The sequence below is a fragment of the Mustelus asterias genome, unplaced genomic scaffold, assembly GCF_964213995.1.
Source record: "Mustelus asterias unplaced genomic scaffold, sMusAst1.hap1.1 HAP1_SCAFFOLD_682, whole genome shotgun sequence".
Classification (NCBI taxonomy): domain Eukaryota; kingdom Metazoa; phylum Chordata; class Chondrichthyes; order Carcharhiniformes; family Triakidae; genus Mustelus; species Mustelus asterias.
Genome location: NW_027590631.1, coordinates 162,323 through 178,686, shown reverse-complemented (window position 1 = coordinate 178,686; position 16,364 = coordinate 162,323). Strand labels below are relative to the sequence as shown.

At 49.0% G+C, this 16,364-nt stretch overlaps 1 protein-coding gene across 1 annotated transcript in view; it reads left to right on the top strand.

Moving 5' to 3' along the window:
• The window catches only part of LOC144487264 (protein shisa-9-like), a 33,849-nt gene extending 18,185 nt beyond the window's left edge, over nt 1-15,664 (top strand). Inside the window, exons 3-4 of the mRNA XM_078205348.1 lie at nt 6,704-6,853; nt 15,303-15,664. Of these exons, the coding sequence (XP_078061474.1) occupies nt 6,704-6,853; nt 15,303-15,664 (512 nt within the window). The remainder of the gene's footprint in view (nt 1-6,703; nt 6,854-15,302) is intronic.
• The last annotated feature ends 700 nt before the right edge of the window (nt 15,665-16,364 follow it).

Below are 16,364 nucleotides of genomic sequence, written 5' to 3'. Positions count from 1 at the left end.
CTCCCCCCTCACTGCACCCCCTTCCCCGCACCCCCCTCCCCGCACCCCCCTCCCTGCACCCACTCTCCCCCCTCACTGCACCCCCTCTCCCCCCTCGCTGCACCCCCTCTCCCCCCTCGCTGCACCCCCTCTCCCCCCTCGCTGCACCCCCTCTTCCCCCCTCGCTGCACCCCCTCTCCCCCCTCGCTGCACCCACTTTGAATTCTAAGCAGCTCCCAATCCTCAGCTCTGTTGTTTATTCTCGCCTCTTCCCTGGATCTAATACTATCTCTAATTTCTCTTGGAAGCCATGCTTTGGCCACCTTTCCCATTTTACTTTTGCCCCAGACAGGAATGAACAGTTGCTGCAGTTCACCCACGCGTTCTTTGAATGTTTCCCATTGCCTATCCACCGTCATCCCTTTAAGTAACGTTCCCCAATCCATCAGAGCCAACTCATGCCTCACATCATCTTGGTTTCCTTTATTAAGATTCAGGACCCTAATCTCAGAATCAACTGTGTCACTTTCCATCTTGATGAGGAATTCTATCATGTTATGGTCGTTCATCCCCAAGGGGGTTTCACACAACTAGATTGCCAATTATTCCTTCCTCATTGCACATACCCAGTAGGATGGCTCATTCTCTAATTGGTTCCTCAACGTATTTGTCCAGAAGACCATCCCATACACACTCCAGGAATTCCTCCTCTACGATATTGTGACTAATTTGATTTGCCCAATCTATATGCAGATTAAAGTCACCCATAATTACAAATGTTTCTTAATCATATGCGTCTCTAATTTCCTGTTTAATGTCATTCCCAATATCGCCACTACAGTTTGGGGGGTCTATGTACAAATCCCACTGATGATTTTTGCTCCTTAGTGTTTCTCAGCTCCACCCATTTCAATCTGCATTGTCGGAGCCAATATCCTTCCTCAGTATGGTATTAATTTCCTCTTTAACCAGCAATGCAACTCCACTGCCTTCACCTTTCTGTCTGTCCTTCCTCAATACTGAATATCCCTGGATGTTCAGTTCCCATCCCTGCTCACCCTGCAGCCATGTTTGTGTAATCACAACCAAGCGATTAATTCATCCACTTTATAGCGAATGCTCCAGGCATTAAGGCACAAAGCCTGAAGGTTCGTCTTTTCAACATTGCTGGTCCCGTTCACTTCCCGTGGCCTCGGAAAAGCAGCCGGCACAATCAAGGACCCCACACACTCCGGACATTCTCTCTTCCACCTTCTTCTGTCGGGAAAAAGATACAAAAGTCTGAGGACACGTACCTACCGACTCAAAAACAGCTTTTTCCCTGCTGCCATCAGACTTTTGAATCGACCTACCTCGCATTAATCTTTCTCTACACCATAGCTCTGACTGTAACACTGCGGCACGGTGGCACAGTGGTTAGCCCTGCTGCCTCACGACGCCAGGGACCCGAGTTCAATTCCGGCCTCGGGTCACTGTCTCAGCGGAGTCTGCACATTCTCCCCGTGTCTGCGTGGGTTTCCTCCAGGTGCTCCGGTTTCCTCCCAGAATCCAAAGATGTGCGGGTTAGGTTGATTGGCCATGCTGTCAGGGGGATTAGCAGGGTAAATGTATGGGTTACGGGAATAGGGCCTGGGTGGGATTGTGGTCGGTACAGACTCGATGGGTAGAATGGCCTCCTTCTGTACTGTCGGATTCTATGATTCTGCACTCTCTCCTCTCCTTCTCTATGAATGGTATGCTTTGTTTGTGTAACGCGCAAGAATTTTACAGTAACGTCATTGCAACAAGTAAGCCTTACTTGTGACTAATAAATAAAATTTTAAAAAGAAACATTACTTTTTACTGTATCCCAATACATATAACAATAATAAATCAAATCAAATCAAAAATCAACTTATTTTTCACTGAGGCCCGATTTGAATCTGGCCCTTGGTTTCTCTGCCTATCCCTTTTCTCATTCCCCTGACTGTCTTTTATTTATTGTCGTTGATTTTCCCCCTCCTCTAACTCCTTGCATAGGTTCCCATCCCCCTTCCATTTTAGTTTAAACCCTCCCCAATCACTCTAAAAAAAATACTTTCCCTCAGACATCAGTCCCGGTCCTGCCCAGGTGTAACCCTTCCAGTTTGTACAGGCCCCACCTCTCCCAGAACCACTCCCAACGCCCCAGGAATCGGAAACCCTCTCCCTCCCACATCTCTCCAGCCACGTATATATTCACCAGATATAACCTGCTATCAATAGGATATAGATAGGCTGGAAAATTGGGCGGAGAAATGGCAGATGGAATTTAATCCAGATAAATGCGAAGTGATGCATTTTGGAAGAACTAATGTAGGGGGGAGTTATACAATAAATGGCAGAGCCATCAAGAGTATAGAAACACAGAGGGACCTAGGTGTGCAAGTCCACAAATCCTTGAAGGTGGCAGCACAGGTGGAGAAGGTGGTGAAGAAGGCATATGGTATGCTTGCCTTCATAGGACGGGGTATAGAGTATAAAAGCTGGAGTCTGATGATGCAGCTGTATAGAACGCTGGTTAGGCCACATTTGGAGTACTGCGTCCAGTTCTGGTCGCCGCACTACCAGTAGGACGTGGAGGCTTTAGAGAGAGTGCAGAGAAGGTTTACCAGGATGTTGCCTGGTATGGAGGGTCTTAGCTATGAGAAGAGATTGGGTAAACTGGGCTTGTTCTCTCTGGAAAGACGGAAAATGAGGGGAGACCTAATAGAGGTGTACAAAATTATGAAGGGTATAGATAGGGTGAACAGTGGGAAGCTTTTTCCCAGGTCGGAGGTGACGATCACGAGGGATCACGGGCTCAAGGTGAGAGGGGCGAGGTGTAACTCAGATATCAGAGGGACGTTTTTTACACAGAGGGTGGTGGGGGCCTGGAATGCGCTGCCAAGTAGGGTGGTGGAGGCAGACACGCTGACATCGTTTAAGACTTACCTGGATAGTCACATGAGCAGCCTGGGAATGGAGGGATACAAATGATTGGTCTAGTTGGACCAAGGAGCGGCACAGGCTTGGAGGGCCGAAGGGCCTGTTTCCTGTGCTGTACTGTTCTTTGTTCTTTGTTCTATTCAAGGCTATGGGCCAATGCTGGAAATTTAGAGTAGTTTTGACAGTGCAGACTCGATGGGCCGAAGGGCCTCTTCTTATGATTCTATTGATTGGAGCGGTTGGGACTGTTTGCCTTGGAGAGAAGAAGGCAAAGAGGAGATCTGATCGAGATGTTCAAAATCCTGAGCGGGCTGGACAGAGTCGATCGGGAGAAACTGTTCCCCCTCATAAAAGGATCGAGAACGAGAGGGCACAGATTTAAAGTGATTTACAAAAAAAGTAAATGTGATTTGAGAAAAACCTTTTTCACCCAGCGAGTGGTCGGGGTCCGGAATGCGCTGCCTGGGAGTGTGGTGGAGGCAGCTTCAATCGAGGCTTTCAAGGGGGGCATGAGATGATTATTTGAATAGAAACAATGTGCATGGAGACGGGGAAAAGGCAGCAGAATGGCACTAAGCCATAATGCACATTTAGAGAGCTGGTGCTGACACGATGGGCTGAATGGCCTCCTCTGCACCGTAACAATTTGGTGATTCATTAAAGCGATACATATGGTGGGATTTTCCTGCCAGCGGGATCTTCCATTCCCACCGAGGGTGCACCCCCGCCATGGAGAAGCCTGTGGAATCATTGGCAAATCCCATTGAGAGAAGATTCTGCCACCGACCAATGGCAGGCTGCCTCCTCTCCCCGAAAGACATGCTGCGGATGGTGGGGGGAGGAGTGGGGGGAGAGGGGGAGGGCGGTGCCAGATATCCTATCCAATATTTCATATAGAAAACGGAATCTGGAGCCTGGAATAACAGGAATGTTGAAAACTATTGCAAACTCCTGCTCAAGAACCCAGCCCTTGTTTCCAATCACCCCCACCCCTCTCCCCACTGTGCACCATTTCCCAATCCCCCTCCCACCCGATTGTTCCTTACCCCTCACCCAACCGTGCACCTCTCTCTCAATCCCCACCTTTCCGCCTCCTTCCCTCTGCCCCCACCCAGCCCAGGATCTCCTCTGGACTGCCGGCTGCCCCGCAGACCAGCCTCAGGTGAACGGGGCCCAGTGTGGGGTGTGCCAGCGTCCAACACAGCACCCACCGGTTCACTGGGACAGGGTCTTTCTGAAGCCTCTATATTAAAGTCTCCACCCACCTCTCACCCAGAATGTTGTGCTGGGTGCTGAGGGGAGTGAAAGTGGGAATCAAATCCAGGAAAAGGAGAGAGTGAGGCCTCCAAGCTGGGCCATTCTTGGTGTCTCCTGGACAGTGGGCTACACTAGGTTTGGCCTGGGGGGTGAGGGCAGGAGGCTGCACTAGGTTTGGCCTGGGGGGTGAGGGCAGGAGGCTACACTAGGTTTGGCCTGGGGGGTGAGGGCAGGAGGCTACACTAGGTTTGGCCTGGGGGGTGAGGGCAGGGGCTACACTAGGTTTGGACTGGGGGGTGAGGGCAGGAGGCTACACTAGGTTTGGCCTGGGGGGTGAGGGCAGGAGGCTACACTAGGTTTGGCCTGGGGGGTGAGGGCAGGAGGCTACACTAGGTTTGGCCTGGGGGGTGAGGGCAGGAGGCTACACTAGGTTTGGCCTGGGGGGTGAGGGCAGGAGGCTGCACTAGGTTTGGCCTGGGGGGTGAGGGCAGGAGGCTACACTAGGTTTGGCCTGGGGGGTGAGGGCAGGGGCTACACTAGGTTTGGCCTGGGGGGTGAGGGCAGGAGGCTACACTAGGTTTGGCCTGGGGGGTGAGGGCAGGGGCTACACTAGGTTTGGCCTGGGGGGTGAGGGCAGGGGCTACACTAGGTTTGGACTGGGGGGTGAGGGCAGGAGGCTACACTAGGTTTGGCTTGGGGGGTGAGGGCAGGGGGTTTCACACCATCGGGAATGAGGAGATGTCACAATCTGGGCAGCGAATGGGAGCCACTCCAAAATCTCCTCGTCGCTGTAGTTGGGCTGTGCAGCTGAATTCATTAATTTCCCGGTTACAAATGGTTCCTGTGGAATTAGATGGGAGCTGACACATGGGATGAGGCCGGGAATGCAGATGTGCTGCTTCCTCTCTGCTGCTTGTTACGCACCCGCCTCAAGCCCTTCCCTTTATTGCTGCTGTTGACTTGCTATCAATAAAAATGCTGCAATAACTTTACTTTAACCCTTCATATTTTTCTGCTCTCAAAGTTTGCAGCTGGTTCATTTGTGTGACTATTTTAATGTGTTAGATAAACATTCAGCCAAACTGGTCCTTACTGGGTTATTTATGCTGCACACCTCCCCCCCTCTCCCCCCCCCCCCCCCCCCCCCCCGCCACCCGCACCGCTCAGCCCAGTCTATCAACCTATCCTTCTATTCCTTTCTCTCTCACGCTTATCTATGTGAGAGGTCTTGTGGTGCAGTGGGTTAGTGTCCCTGCCTCTGAGCCAGAAGCTCTGGGTTCGAGTCCCACCTCAGGACAGGGCGGCACGGTAGCACAGTGGTTAGCACTGCTGCTTCACAGCTCCAGGGACCTGGGTTCGATTCCAGGCTCGGGTCACTGTCTGTGTGGAGTTTGCACATTCTCCTCGTGTCTGCGTGGGTTTCCTCCGGATGCTCCGTTTTCCTCCCACAGTCCAAAGATGTGCGGGTTAGGTTGATTGGCCATGCTAAAATTGCCCTTAGTGTCCTGGGATGCGTAGGTTAGAGGGATTAATGGATAAATATTTAGGGATATGGGGATAGAGCCTGGATGGGATTGTGGTCGGTGCAGACTCGATGGGCCGAATGGTCTCTCTCTGTGCTGTAGGGTTGCTAAGTTTGTTTCTAAGTTTCTAAGGACTTGATGTCCATTGGAAGATGCGTTCATGACATGGCCAAACAGGGTTGAGTGTCAACCTACAAACCCTTCCAAACACACACCAATGGCAGAGATTCTGAGTCAGACCTGATGGAAAGAATGTTGGAGCCTCTACCATCACACATGAAATAGAAACAGGAGTTGGCCACCAGTCCCTTCATGCCTGCCCCGCCATGCAGTACCAGCATGGCTGATCTATGTCGGCCTCAGCTCCTTTTCTGTGCCACTTCCCCATTGCCCTCTATCCCTCAATCTATCAAATATTTATCCACCTCCATTTTAAATACTTCTAATGATCCAACCTCCAGCACCCTTTGGGGCAGAGAATTCCAGAGATTCACTACCCTCTGCAAGAAGAAATTTTTACGCACCTCAGTTTGAAATGACCGGCCCTTTATCTTGTCGCCATGTCCCCCGTGTTCAAGACTCTCCCACTCGTGAAACCATTTACCCTGTAAAGCCACCTTGGGATCTTATGTGTTTGAATAAGGTCGTGCATGCAAATTCACTGAGGGGAGAGTGAGGGAGACCAACTCAAAACTCACTCAGCCAGAAACAATGGCTGAATTTGTCCTTTGTGAACTCAGGGAGGCCCTTACTCTCCATGTTAGAATCTGTTCACTCAGCAGGGGGTGAACCAGTGGCTCTGCTCTGTCCGGGGTTTGTGTGGGGGAACTGAGAATAACGTCCTAGCCCATTGCCCCCGCCCCCCCCCCCCCCCCCCCGACCCTCCCCAAATTGATCTTTGACTGGTTTGATGCGGTCTTCTGAAGCCGGTGTGAATGGGCCAGAAAGCTGCGATTGCTTCACTCACATGGTACTCAGTGTCTTGTTTTCCTCCACAGATCACCCTCACTTGAATAACGCAGCCGTTACCTCACCAAATATCTCGCAGATGGGACCATCTCACCCACATAACAACATCTTACAGCGGATGGCCTCCGCTCCTCCCCAGGGTCAGGACTACAGTAAATATGCCACCCTCAAGGCGGTGGGTAAGTAGAGATTGAGAAACACCATCTGCCAACCCCACAATAATCCGCCTAATTTCCCTCAGGCTATGGATCTCTCAGGAGCCAGGACCCCCACTCCCCGAACAGGTGCTCAGGGCTGGGAAATCCCCTGGATCACCACACTCATCGCAGCTCCAGGGGAAGGGTGGAGGGCCGGGGGGAGGGGGGGGGGGGGGCGTGGAGAATGGACTCAGCAACCCCACTCCCCCCTCTACTGGACACAGATTGGAGGTGGCTACCGGGGCAAATGGGTGGTGAGGTGGGCTATTTTAAAGGCCCATTTTGGCTTTTGGCTCTTTGGAGATTTATTCCAGTCGCTTTGTTAAATATTAGGCCCTCAAGGCCTCACCTCCCCAACTACTCCCCATGCCTGTATATGCCAGCCCATGCCACTCACTCCCATGGCCCCTTATATCCCCCATGCCAACTTCATGCCAACCCATGACCCTACCTACCACACTGTACCCTCACTCCTTCCAGGCCAACTCACCCAGTATCCAAAGCAGGCAAACCTCAGGAGCCATGCTGATATGAAATAAAATAAAGTTCTAAATATCTACTAGACTTCACTGTGATAATGATAGGTTGTGGAAGCAATCAAGCAGTAATAGTTCCATAATGATCGCATTTAGGGTTACATTATCAAACAGCTATTGAAACTGCAAGCATCCCTCACACAGTTTAGACTGTATATTTTTTCAGCTTTAAAAGGGCAGGGGATTTAAATAACTTGACAACTCCATCAACTTTATCCACTCCTTACGAGCATTTACATGTACCCTAAAAGATTCTGACTCTCACACTGTGGGATAAGACCCACATTCCAGTGAAAATGGGGTCTGTTTGAACTCAGTGCGGAGTTCGAATGGTCCTCCTAAGTTTAGGTTTCCCCATGTGTGAATCATATCCTGCCTCCGTTCCCAATGAAAACAAGACCTGTTGGAAATGGGGGGCGGGATGTGCAGATCCAGGTCCCCAGCACCAATACAGACACATGGTGGAGTCTCCATGGAAACCTGGCCATGGTGGACCACAGTAAACTGACAACTGCCATCTCAGGGTGGTCCCGGGCAGATCACCCCACACCTCAGGTCACCTGACCTGTTCCCTTAAAGGGGCCACGCACCAACATACATAACAAATTAGTTTCAGTCAACCTCTGAGAACATTCAGGAGGAGCTAAGTGCACATGTATGAGGATGAATAAATGTACATGTAGGGGTATCTAAGTGTACATATATGTGTCTTTCTAAGTGTACATATATGAGTGTGCTTAAATGTATATGTGTGAGCATGTCTAAGTATACATATATGAATGTGTATGTCCAAGAGTACATATGTCAATGTCTGTCTGAGTGCACCATAAGAAATAGGAACTGTAGGAGGCCGTTCAGCCCCTCGAGCCTGTTACTCCATTGAATAGAATCATAGCTGATCCGACATTCCTCACGTCCACTTTCCTGCTCTTTCCCCATTACCCTTGATTCCCTTACTGATCAAAAATCTATCTCAGCCTTAAACATACACAAGGACTCTGCCCCCCACAGCTCTCTGTGGCAAGGAGTTCCAAAGACTCACAACCCTCTGAGAGAAGAAATTCCTCCTCATCTCAGTCTTAAATTGGGGCTCCTTTATTCTCAGACTGTTCCCTCTGGTCCCAGACTCTCCCATCAGGGGAAACACCCCCTCAGCATTTACCCTGTCAAAGCCCCATTCGAATCCTCTAGGTTTCAATGAGATCACCTCTCATTCTTCTAAATTCCAATGGGTCGAGTCCCAACCTGTTTAACCTTTCCTCATAAGACAATCCCTCCATACCGGGATCATCCCAGTGAACCTTCTCTGAATGGCCTCCAATGGAATAATGTCTTTCCTTAAATAAGGGAACTAAAGCTGCTCCCAGTGCTCCAGATGTGGTCTCACCAGTACTTGTACAGCTGCAGCAAGACTTCCCGACTCTTATAGCCTAATCCTGCTATCTCCCCATAACCTTTGATCCCATTCGCCCCAAGTGCTATATCCAGCCGCCTCTTGAATACATTCAATGTTTTGGCATCAACTACTTCCTGTGGTAATGAATTCCACAGGCTCACCACTCTTTGGGTGAAGAAATGTCTCCTCATCTCCATCCTAAATGGTCTACCCTGAATCCTCAGATTGTGACTCCTGGTTCTGGGCTACCCCACCATCAGGAACATCCTCCCTGCATCTACCCTGCCTCGTCCTGTTAGAATTTTAAAAGCCTCTATGAGATTCCCCCCTCATTCATCTGAACTCCAGCAAAAACAATCCTAATCTTGTTAATCTCCCCTCATACATCAGTCCCGCTATCCCCGGAATCAGCCTGGTAAACCTTCGCTGCATTCCCTCGAGAGCAAGAACATCCTTCCTCAGAAAGGAGACCAAAACTGCACACAATACTCTAGGTGTGGCCTCACCAAGGCCCTGTATAATTGTAACAACACATCCCTGCTCCTGTACTCGAAACCTCTCGCAATGAAGGCCAACATACCATTTGCCTTCTTTACCGCCTGCTGCACCTGCATGCTTACCTTCAGCGACTGGTGCACAAGGACACCCAGGTCCCGCTGCACACTCCCCTCTCCCAATTTACAGCCATTCAGGTAGTAATCTGCCTTCTTGTTTTTGCTTCCAAAGTGAATAACCTCACATTTATCCAAATTATACTGCATCTGCCATTGATTTGTCCACTCACCCAACCTGTCCAGATCATTCTGAAGGATCTCTGCATCCTCGTCACAGTTCACCCTCCCACCCAACTTGGTATCATCTGCAAACTTTGAGATGTTACATTTTGTTCCCTCATCCAAATCATTAATATATATTGTGAATATCTGGGGTCCCAGCACCGATCCCTGTGGCACCCCACTAGTTACTGCCTGCCAATTTGAAAAGCAACCATTAATTCCTACTCTTTATTTCCTCTCTGCCAACCAGTTTTCTATCCATCTCAGTACACTTCCCCCAATCCCATGTGCTATCGTACCTGCTCCCACCACCTCCCCAGGCAGCGCGTTCCAGACATTCACCACCCTCTATGTAAAAGACTTGCCTCGCACATCTCCTCTAAACTTTCCCCACACACCTTAAACCCATGTCCCCTAGTACTTGACTTTTCTACCCTAGGAAAGAGATTTGACTATCCACTCTGTCCATGCCACTCATAATCTTATAAGCCTCTATCAGGTCACCCCTCAACCTCCGTCATTCCAGTGAGAGCAGACCGAGTTCATCCAATGCTAGACAGAACCAGATCATTCGCAACCTGTGTCACATCTGACCCCAAGGTAAAGTTCTAACCTCGGATTTACCCCATCACTAAAACCATCTATTTCCACCTCTGTACCGTCACCTGACTTCAACCCATCTCAGCTCATCTGCTGCTGAAGACTTCCCTCATCCATGCCTACATTCCCTCTCCCGGGCCTGACCATCCCAGCACACACCTGTCTGGGTCAGCCATATTCTATCCTTTATAAACCTGAGCTCATCCAAAACCCTGCTCCCTGTATCCTTCCTCACACTAAGTCCCATTGCTCCTTACCCCCTGCGCTCGCTGACACACACTGGCTCCCAGTCAAGATACGTCTTGATCTTAAAAAATTCTCATTCTTGTTTCCAAATCCCTCCATGGCCTCGCCCATCCCTTTACCTGTCACCTCCTCCTGTCCCACAACCCTCTGAGGTATCCGTGCTCCTCGGATTCTGGCCTCTTATACATTCCTAATCGTGATCGCTCTCCCATTGGCGACCGTGAACCCTGGAATTTCCTTGCTATACCTCTCTGTCTCACTTCCCTCCTCTGACTCACTTTCCTGATAAGGCCTGGTGCGGTTCTGAAACTAGTTTTTGCTTCATAATGCTTTTGTGAATCGCCTTGGGGCCTCTCATTGTGTTAAAGGTGCTATACACATTCAAGTTGTTGTTATAGGGTTTCAGAGGCAATGGCATTGTTTGATTCTGAGTTGTTCTGATTGAGGCTAGATATAACATTACAGAGGTGCAAAACCCGATGGTTTTTAGGTTGACTGACGATAACTTGCGCTTTCTGGGGTGAGAGTCAATTCTAATTTCTGACATCACAATGAGTGATTAGGAGGAAGCAGCAACTGAAACTCAGGGGCATGTCGCAGTGTCGCCAGCCGACCCCTCGAGAGACGTTCCCTGCTGGGTTGCCATTGCGCTTGGGGGCATTCCTGGAGGATTCGTCACATGACTTCCTTCCTCCACTCAGTCAGCCATTTCTCACTGAGCCTCCCCAAGTCATTTGGAGAATTTTAAAAAATCATTACCCCATACTTTTATGAGTGTGTCTGACAAAGTGCACATGTATGAGTGTGTCTGAGTGAACATGTAGGAATGTGTCTGTCCATGCGGACACATATGTGTGTCTGTCTAAATGTTCATGCATAAGTATGTCTGATAAAGTGAACATGTAGGAATGTGTCTGTCCAAGTGAACATGTGTGTGTGTCCGTCTAAATGTTCATGCATGAGTGAGCATGAATAAATGTACATGCAGGAGTATCTAAGTGTACATATATATGTCTTTCTAAGTGTACATATATGAGTGTGCTTAAATGTATATGTGTGAGCATGTCTAAGTATACATATATGAATGTGTATGTCCAAGAGTACATATGTCAATGTCTGTCTGAGTGCACCATAAGAAATAGGAACTGTAGGAGGCCGTTCAGCCCCTCGAGCCTGTTACTCCATTGAATAGAATCATAGCTGATCCGACATTCCTCACGTCCACTTTCCTGCTCTTTCCCCATTACCCTTGATTCCCTTACTGATCAAAAATCTATCTCAGCCTTAAACATACACAAGGACTCTGCCCCCCACAGCTCTCTGTGGCAAGGAGTTCCAAAGACTGACAACTCTCTGAGAGAAGAAATTCCTCCTCATCTCAGTCTTAAATTGGGGCCCCTTTATTCTCAGACTGTTCCCTCTGGTCCCAGACTCTCCCATCAGGGGAAACACCCCCTCAGCATTTACCCTGTCAAAGCCCCATTCGAATCCTCTAGGTTTCAATGAGATCACCTCTCATTCTTCTAAATTCCAATGGGTCGAGTCCCAACCTGTTTAACCTTTCCTCATAAGACAATCCCTCCATACCGGGATCATCCCAGTGAACCTTCTCTGAACGGCCTCCAATGGAATAATATCTTTCCTTAAATAAAGGAACTAAAGCTGCTCCCAGTGCTCCAGATGTGGTCTCACCAGTACTTGTACAGCTGCAGCAAGACTTCCCGACTCTTATAGCCTAATCCTGCTATCTCCCCATAACCTTTGATCCCATTCGCCCCAAGTGCTATATCCAGCCGCCTCTTGAATACATTCAATGTTTTGGCATTAACTACTTCCTGTGGTAATGAATTCCACAGGCTCACCACTCTTTGGGTGAAGAAATGTCTCCTAATCTCCGTCCTAAATGGTCTACCCTGAATCCTCAGATTGTGACTCCTGGTTCTGGACTCCCCCACCATCAGGAACATCCTCCCTGCATCTACCCTGCCTAGTCCTGTTAGAATTTTAAAAGCCTCTATGAGATTCCCCCCTCATTCATCTGAGCTCCAGCAAAAACAATCCTAATCTTGTTAATCTCTCCTCATACATCAGTCCCGCCATCCCCGGAATCAGCCTGGTAAACCTTCGCTGCATTCCCTCGAGAGCAAGAACATCCTTCCTCAGAAAGGAGACAAAACTGTACACAATACTCTAGGTGTGGCCTCACCAAGGCCCTGTATAATTGCAACAACACATCCCTGCTCCTGTACTCGAAACCTCTTGCAATGAAGGCCAACATACCATTTGCCTTCTTTACCGCCTGCTGCACCTGCATGCTTACCTTCAGCGACTGGTGCACACGGACACCCAGGTCCCGCTGCACACTCCCCTCTCCCAATTTACAGCCATTCAGGTAGTAATCTGCCTTCTTGTTTTTGCTGCCAAAGTGAATAACCTCACATTTATCCAAATTATACTGCATCTGCCATTGATTTGTCCACTCACCCAACCTGTCCAGATCATTCTGAAGGATCTCTGCATCCTCGTCACAGTTCACCCTCCCACCCAACTTGGTATCATCTGCAAACTTTGAGATGTTACATTTTGTTCCCTCATCCAAGTAATATAAATTGTGAATAGCTGGGGTCCCAGCACTGATCCCACTAGTTACTGCCTGCCAATTTGAAAAGGACCCATTAATTCCTACTCTTTATTTCCTCTCTGCCAACCAGTTTTCTATCCATCTCAATACACTTCCCCCAATCCCATGCGCTTTAATCTTGCACGATAATCTCTTATGCGGGACTTTGTTAAATGCTTTCTGAAAGTCCAAATATTCCACATCGACTGGCTCCCCCTTGTCAACTCCACTAAGTTACATCTTCAAAGAATTCCAACAGATTTGTCAAGCATGATTTCCCCTTCATAAATCCATGCTGACTCTGTCTGATCCTGCCACTGCTTTCTAAATACTCTGCTATAAAGTCCTTGATAACGGATTTGAGAATCTTCCCCACTACCGATGTTAGGCTTTCTGGTCTATGATTCCCTGTTTTCTCCCTACCTCCCTTTTTGAATATTGGAGTGACATTCGCTACCCTCCAATCTGCAGGGACTGTTCCAGAATCTATAGAATCCTGGAAGGTGACCAGCAATGCATCCACTATTTCAAGAGCCACTTCCTTAAGTACTCTGGGATGTAGATTATCAGGCCCTGGGGCTGTATCCGCCTTCAATCCCATCAATTTTCCCAGCACCATTTCTCTACTAATATTGATCTCCCTCAGTTCTTCCCTCTCACTAAACTTTGCATTCGCCAACATTTCTGATATCTGATTTGTGTCCTCTTTTGTGAAAAGGCATGGATATCTTTCCTTTCCCCCTATCCCTTGATCGAGCTATATATATAATTTATTCTTGAAATCATTTTGGCCTCAACTACTTTCTGTGGGAGTGAATTCCACACATTCACCACCCTCTAAGTGAAGAAATTTCACCTCACCTCAGTCCTAAAAGGTTCACCCCTTATCCTACCCCTAGTTCTGAACTCCCCCACCATTGGGAACATTCTTTCTGAATCTATTCTGTTAGAATTTTATAAGTTTCTATGAGATCCCCTCTCACTTTTCTAAACTCCACTGAATATAATCTTAACTCACTTAGATTCTTCTCACATGACAAACCTGCCATCCCAGGAATCAGCCTGGTAAACCTTTGCTGTATTCCCTCAATAGCAAGGACATCCTTCCTCAGATAAGGATACCACAACTGGCACAATACTCCAGGTGTGGCCTCACCAATGCCTTATACAATTGCAGTAAAACATCCCTATCCCTATACTCAAATCCTCTCACTATGAAGACCAACATACGATTTGCCTTCTTTACTACCTGCTGTACCTGTGTACTTACTTTCAGCGACTGATGCATGAGGGCTCCAAGGTCTCATTGAGTATCCACCTCTCTCAATTTACACCCATTCAAGTAATAATCTGTCTTCATATTATTGCTACCAAAGTGGATCCTAACCACTCACTGTGTGACCCTGTCTCCACCACACTCTCAGACAGTACATTCCAGATCCTCACCACTCGCTGTGTGAATCTGTCTCCACCACACTCTCAGACAGTACATTCCAGATCCTAACCACTCGCTGTGTGAATCTGTCTCAAACCACACTCTCAGACAGTGCATCCCAGATCCTAACCACTCGCTGTGTGAATCTGTCTCAAACCACACTCTCAGACAGTGCATCCCAGATCCTAACCACTCGCTGTGTAAATCTGTTTCCACCACACTTTCAGACAGTGCATCCCCGATCCTGACCACTCACTGCGTGAATCTGTCTCCACCGCACTCTCAGACAGTGCATTCCCGATCCTAACCACTCGCTGTGTGAATCTGTCTCCACCGCACTCTCAGACAGTGCATTCCCGATCCTAACCACTCGCTGTGTGAATCTGTTTCCACCACACTCTCAGACGGTGCATTCCCGATCCTAATTACTCACTGTGTGAATCTGTCTCCAGCACACTCTCAGACAGTACATTCCAGATCCTCACCACTCGCTGTGTGAGAAAGTTTCTCCTCCTGTCTCCATCGCTTCTTGTGCCAGTATCCTCAATTCATGCTGCCTGGCCTCGATCCTTCCACCAATGGGAACAGTTTCTCCCTCTCGACTCTGTCCAGAGCCCTCCTGATTTTGAACACCTCTATTTGTCTGTATTTTCCTGCCCTCTCTGGGGAACACTAAGCTGTATGCATCTCAGGGCCCATATACGTACTAGCGCATGCACATAGATGTACACCTACACATGAGCACACAAACATATACACACAGGGACATTCACACATGCTTACACATATGAACTATTTCTCAATGTTTCCTTTCTCTTACAGCAGAAACTGCTGCAGATGAGTTTTATTCAAAGAGGTACCCGGTGATGGAGCTAGCTCAGCCAGGGACTGCATTCCCAGCATTGGCTCACTATCAGAAGGAGAGGCAGACTGGGGACACCTGTGGCTTTGTGACCTCCACACCAGGGCCGAAAACGAAAGTCAGCAAGATGAACACGCACCCTCTGTTAAACCCAGGCTACAAGGGCTGGGAGCAGTGCCAGCCAGTGGGACGAAGGCACATGCATGCCAGCAAGAGGCAATACAGCATCGAGCACCTACCAGAGATCTTCAGCCCGCCTCCTCACTACAAGCAACCCCAGCGACACCTGTCCACAAACAGCAAGACCGAGGTTACCGTGTAAACGGGCCCACGTCAGGAATTAATTGTTGTAGTAAAGGCCACGACAAAAGGAACTGGAACGGGGGAGGGGGCGGGGTGCCCGGGAGCAACAGAGCTGGTGCTCAAACTCACTGCGTACCATACAGCCCCCACCCCGCCCCACCGCTCCACCAACCCCAAGCTAACGCCAGACTGAGGGTCTGAGCATGTGTCAGATGTTGCAAACCTGGTCGGCAGTCTGTTTGCGAACCAAAGTGAACTCTCACCCTCTGGGACATGGTGAGGTTGGGCTGGAACAGTTCTGGGGAGTGGATAGGGGCGGGTGGGGGGAAACGGGGGGTTCTTTCCACAGACCCCGTGAGCCAGTGTGAAACACTGAGGACTCGGGTCCACACATAGAGTCCTGAGCTTGAGGCTGAAGCAAATAGCTGACCACTTGCTCGTAGAAAACCGGATTACTTTTCCTGATGGAGCAATTGTCTGCACCATTCTCCATCAATGCCCTTGCTGCCCTGAATGAAACTCTAACTCTGGAGGTGATGAAGGCCTAGATTAATGTCCCAGATGTCCCATGGGATACTGCTTTCTCAGAGCTCACTGAACACAGCTGGGGACAGTGTAGTCCTCAGGAATTCCCGCCCAAAATCACGTCGGTTACAAATCATCTACAAATCTAACCTTCCCTCACCCATCAACATCTTGTACAGAGTCTCAAATTGTAC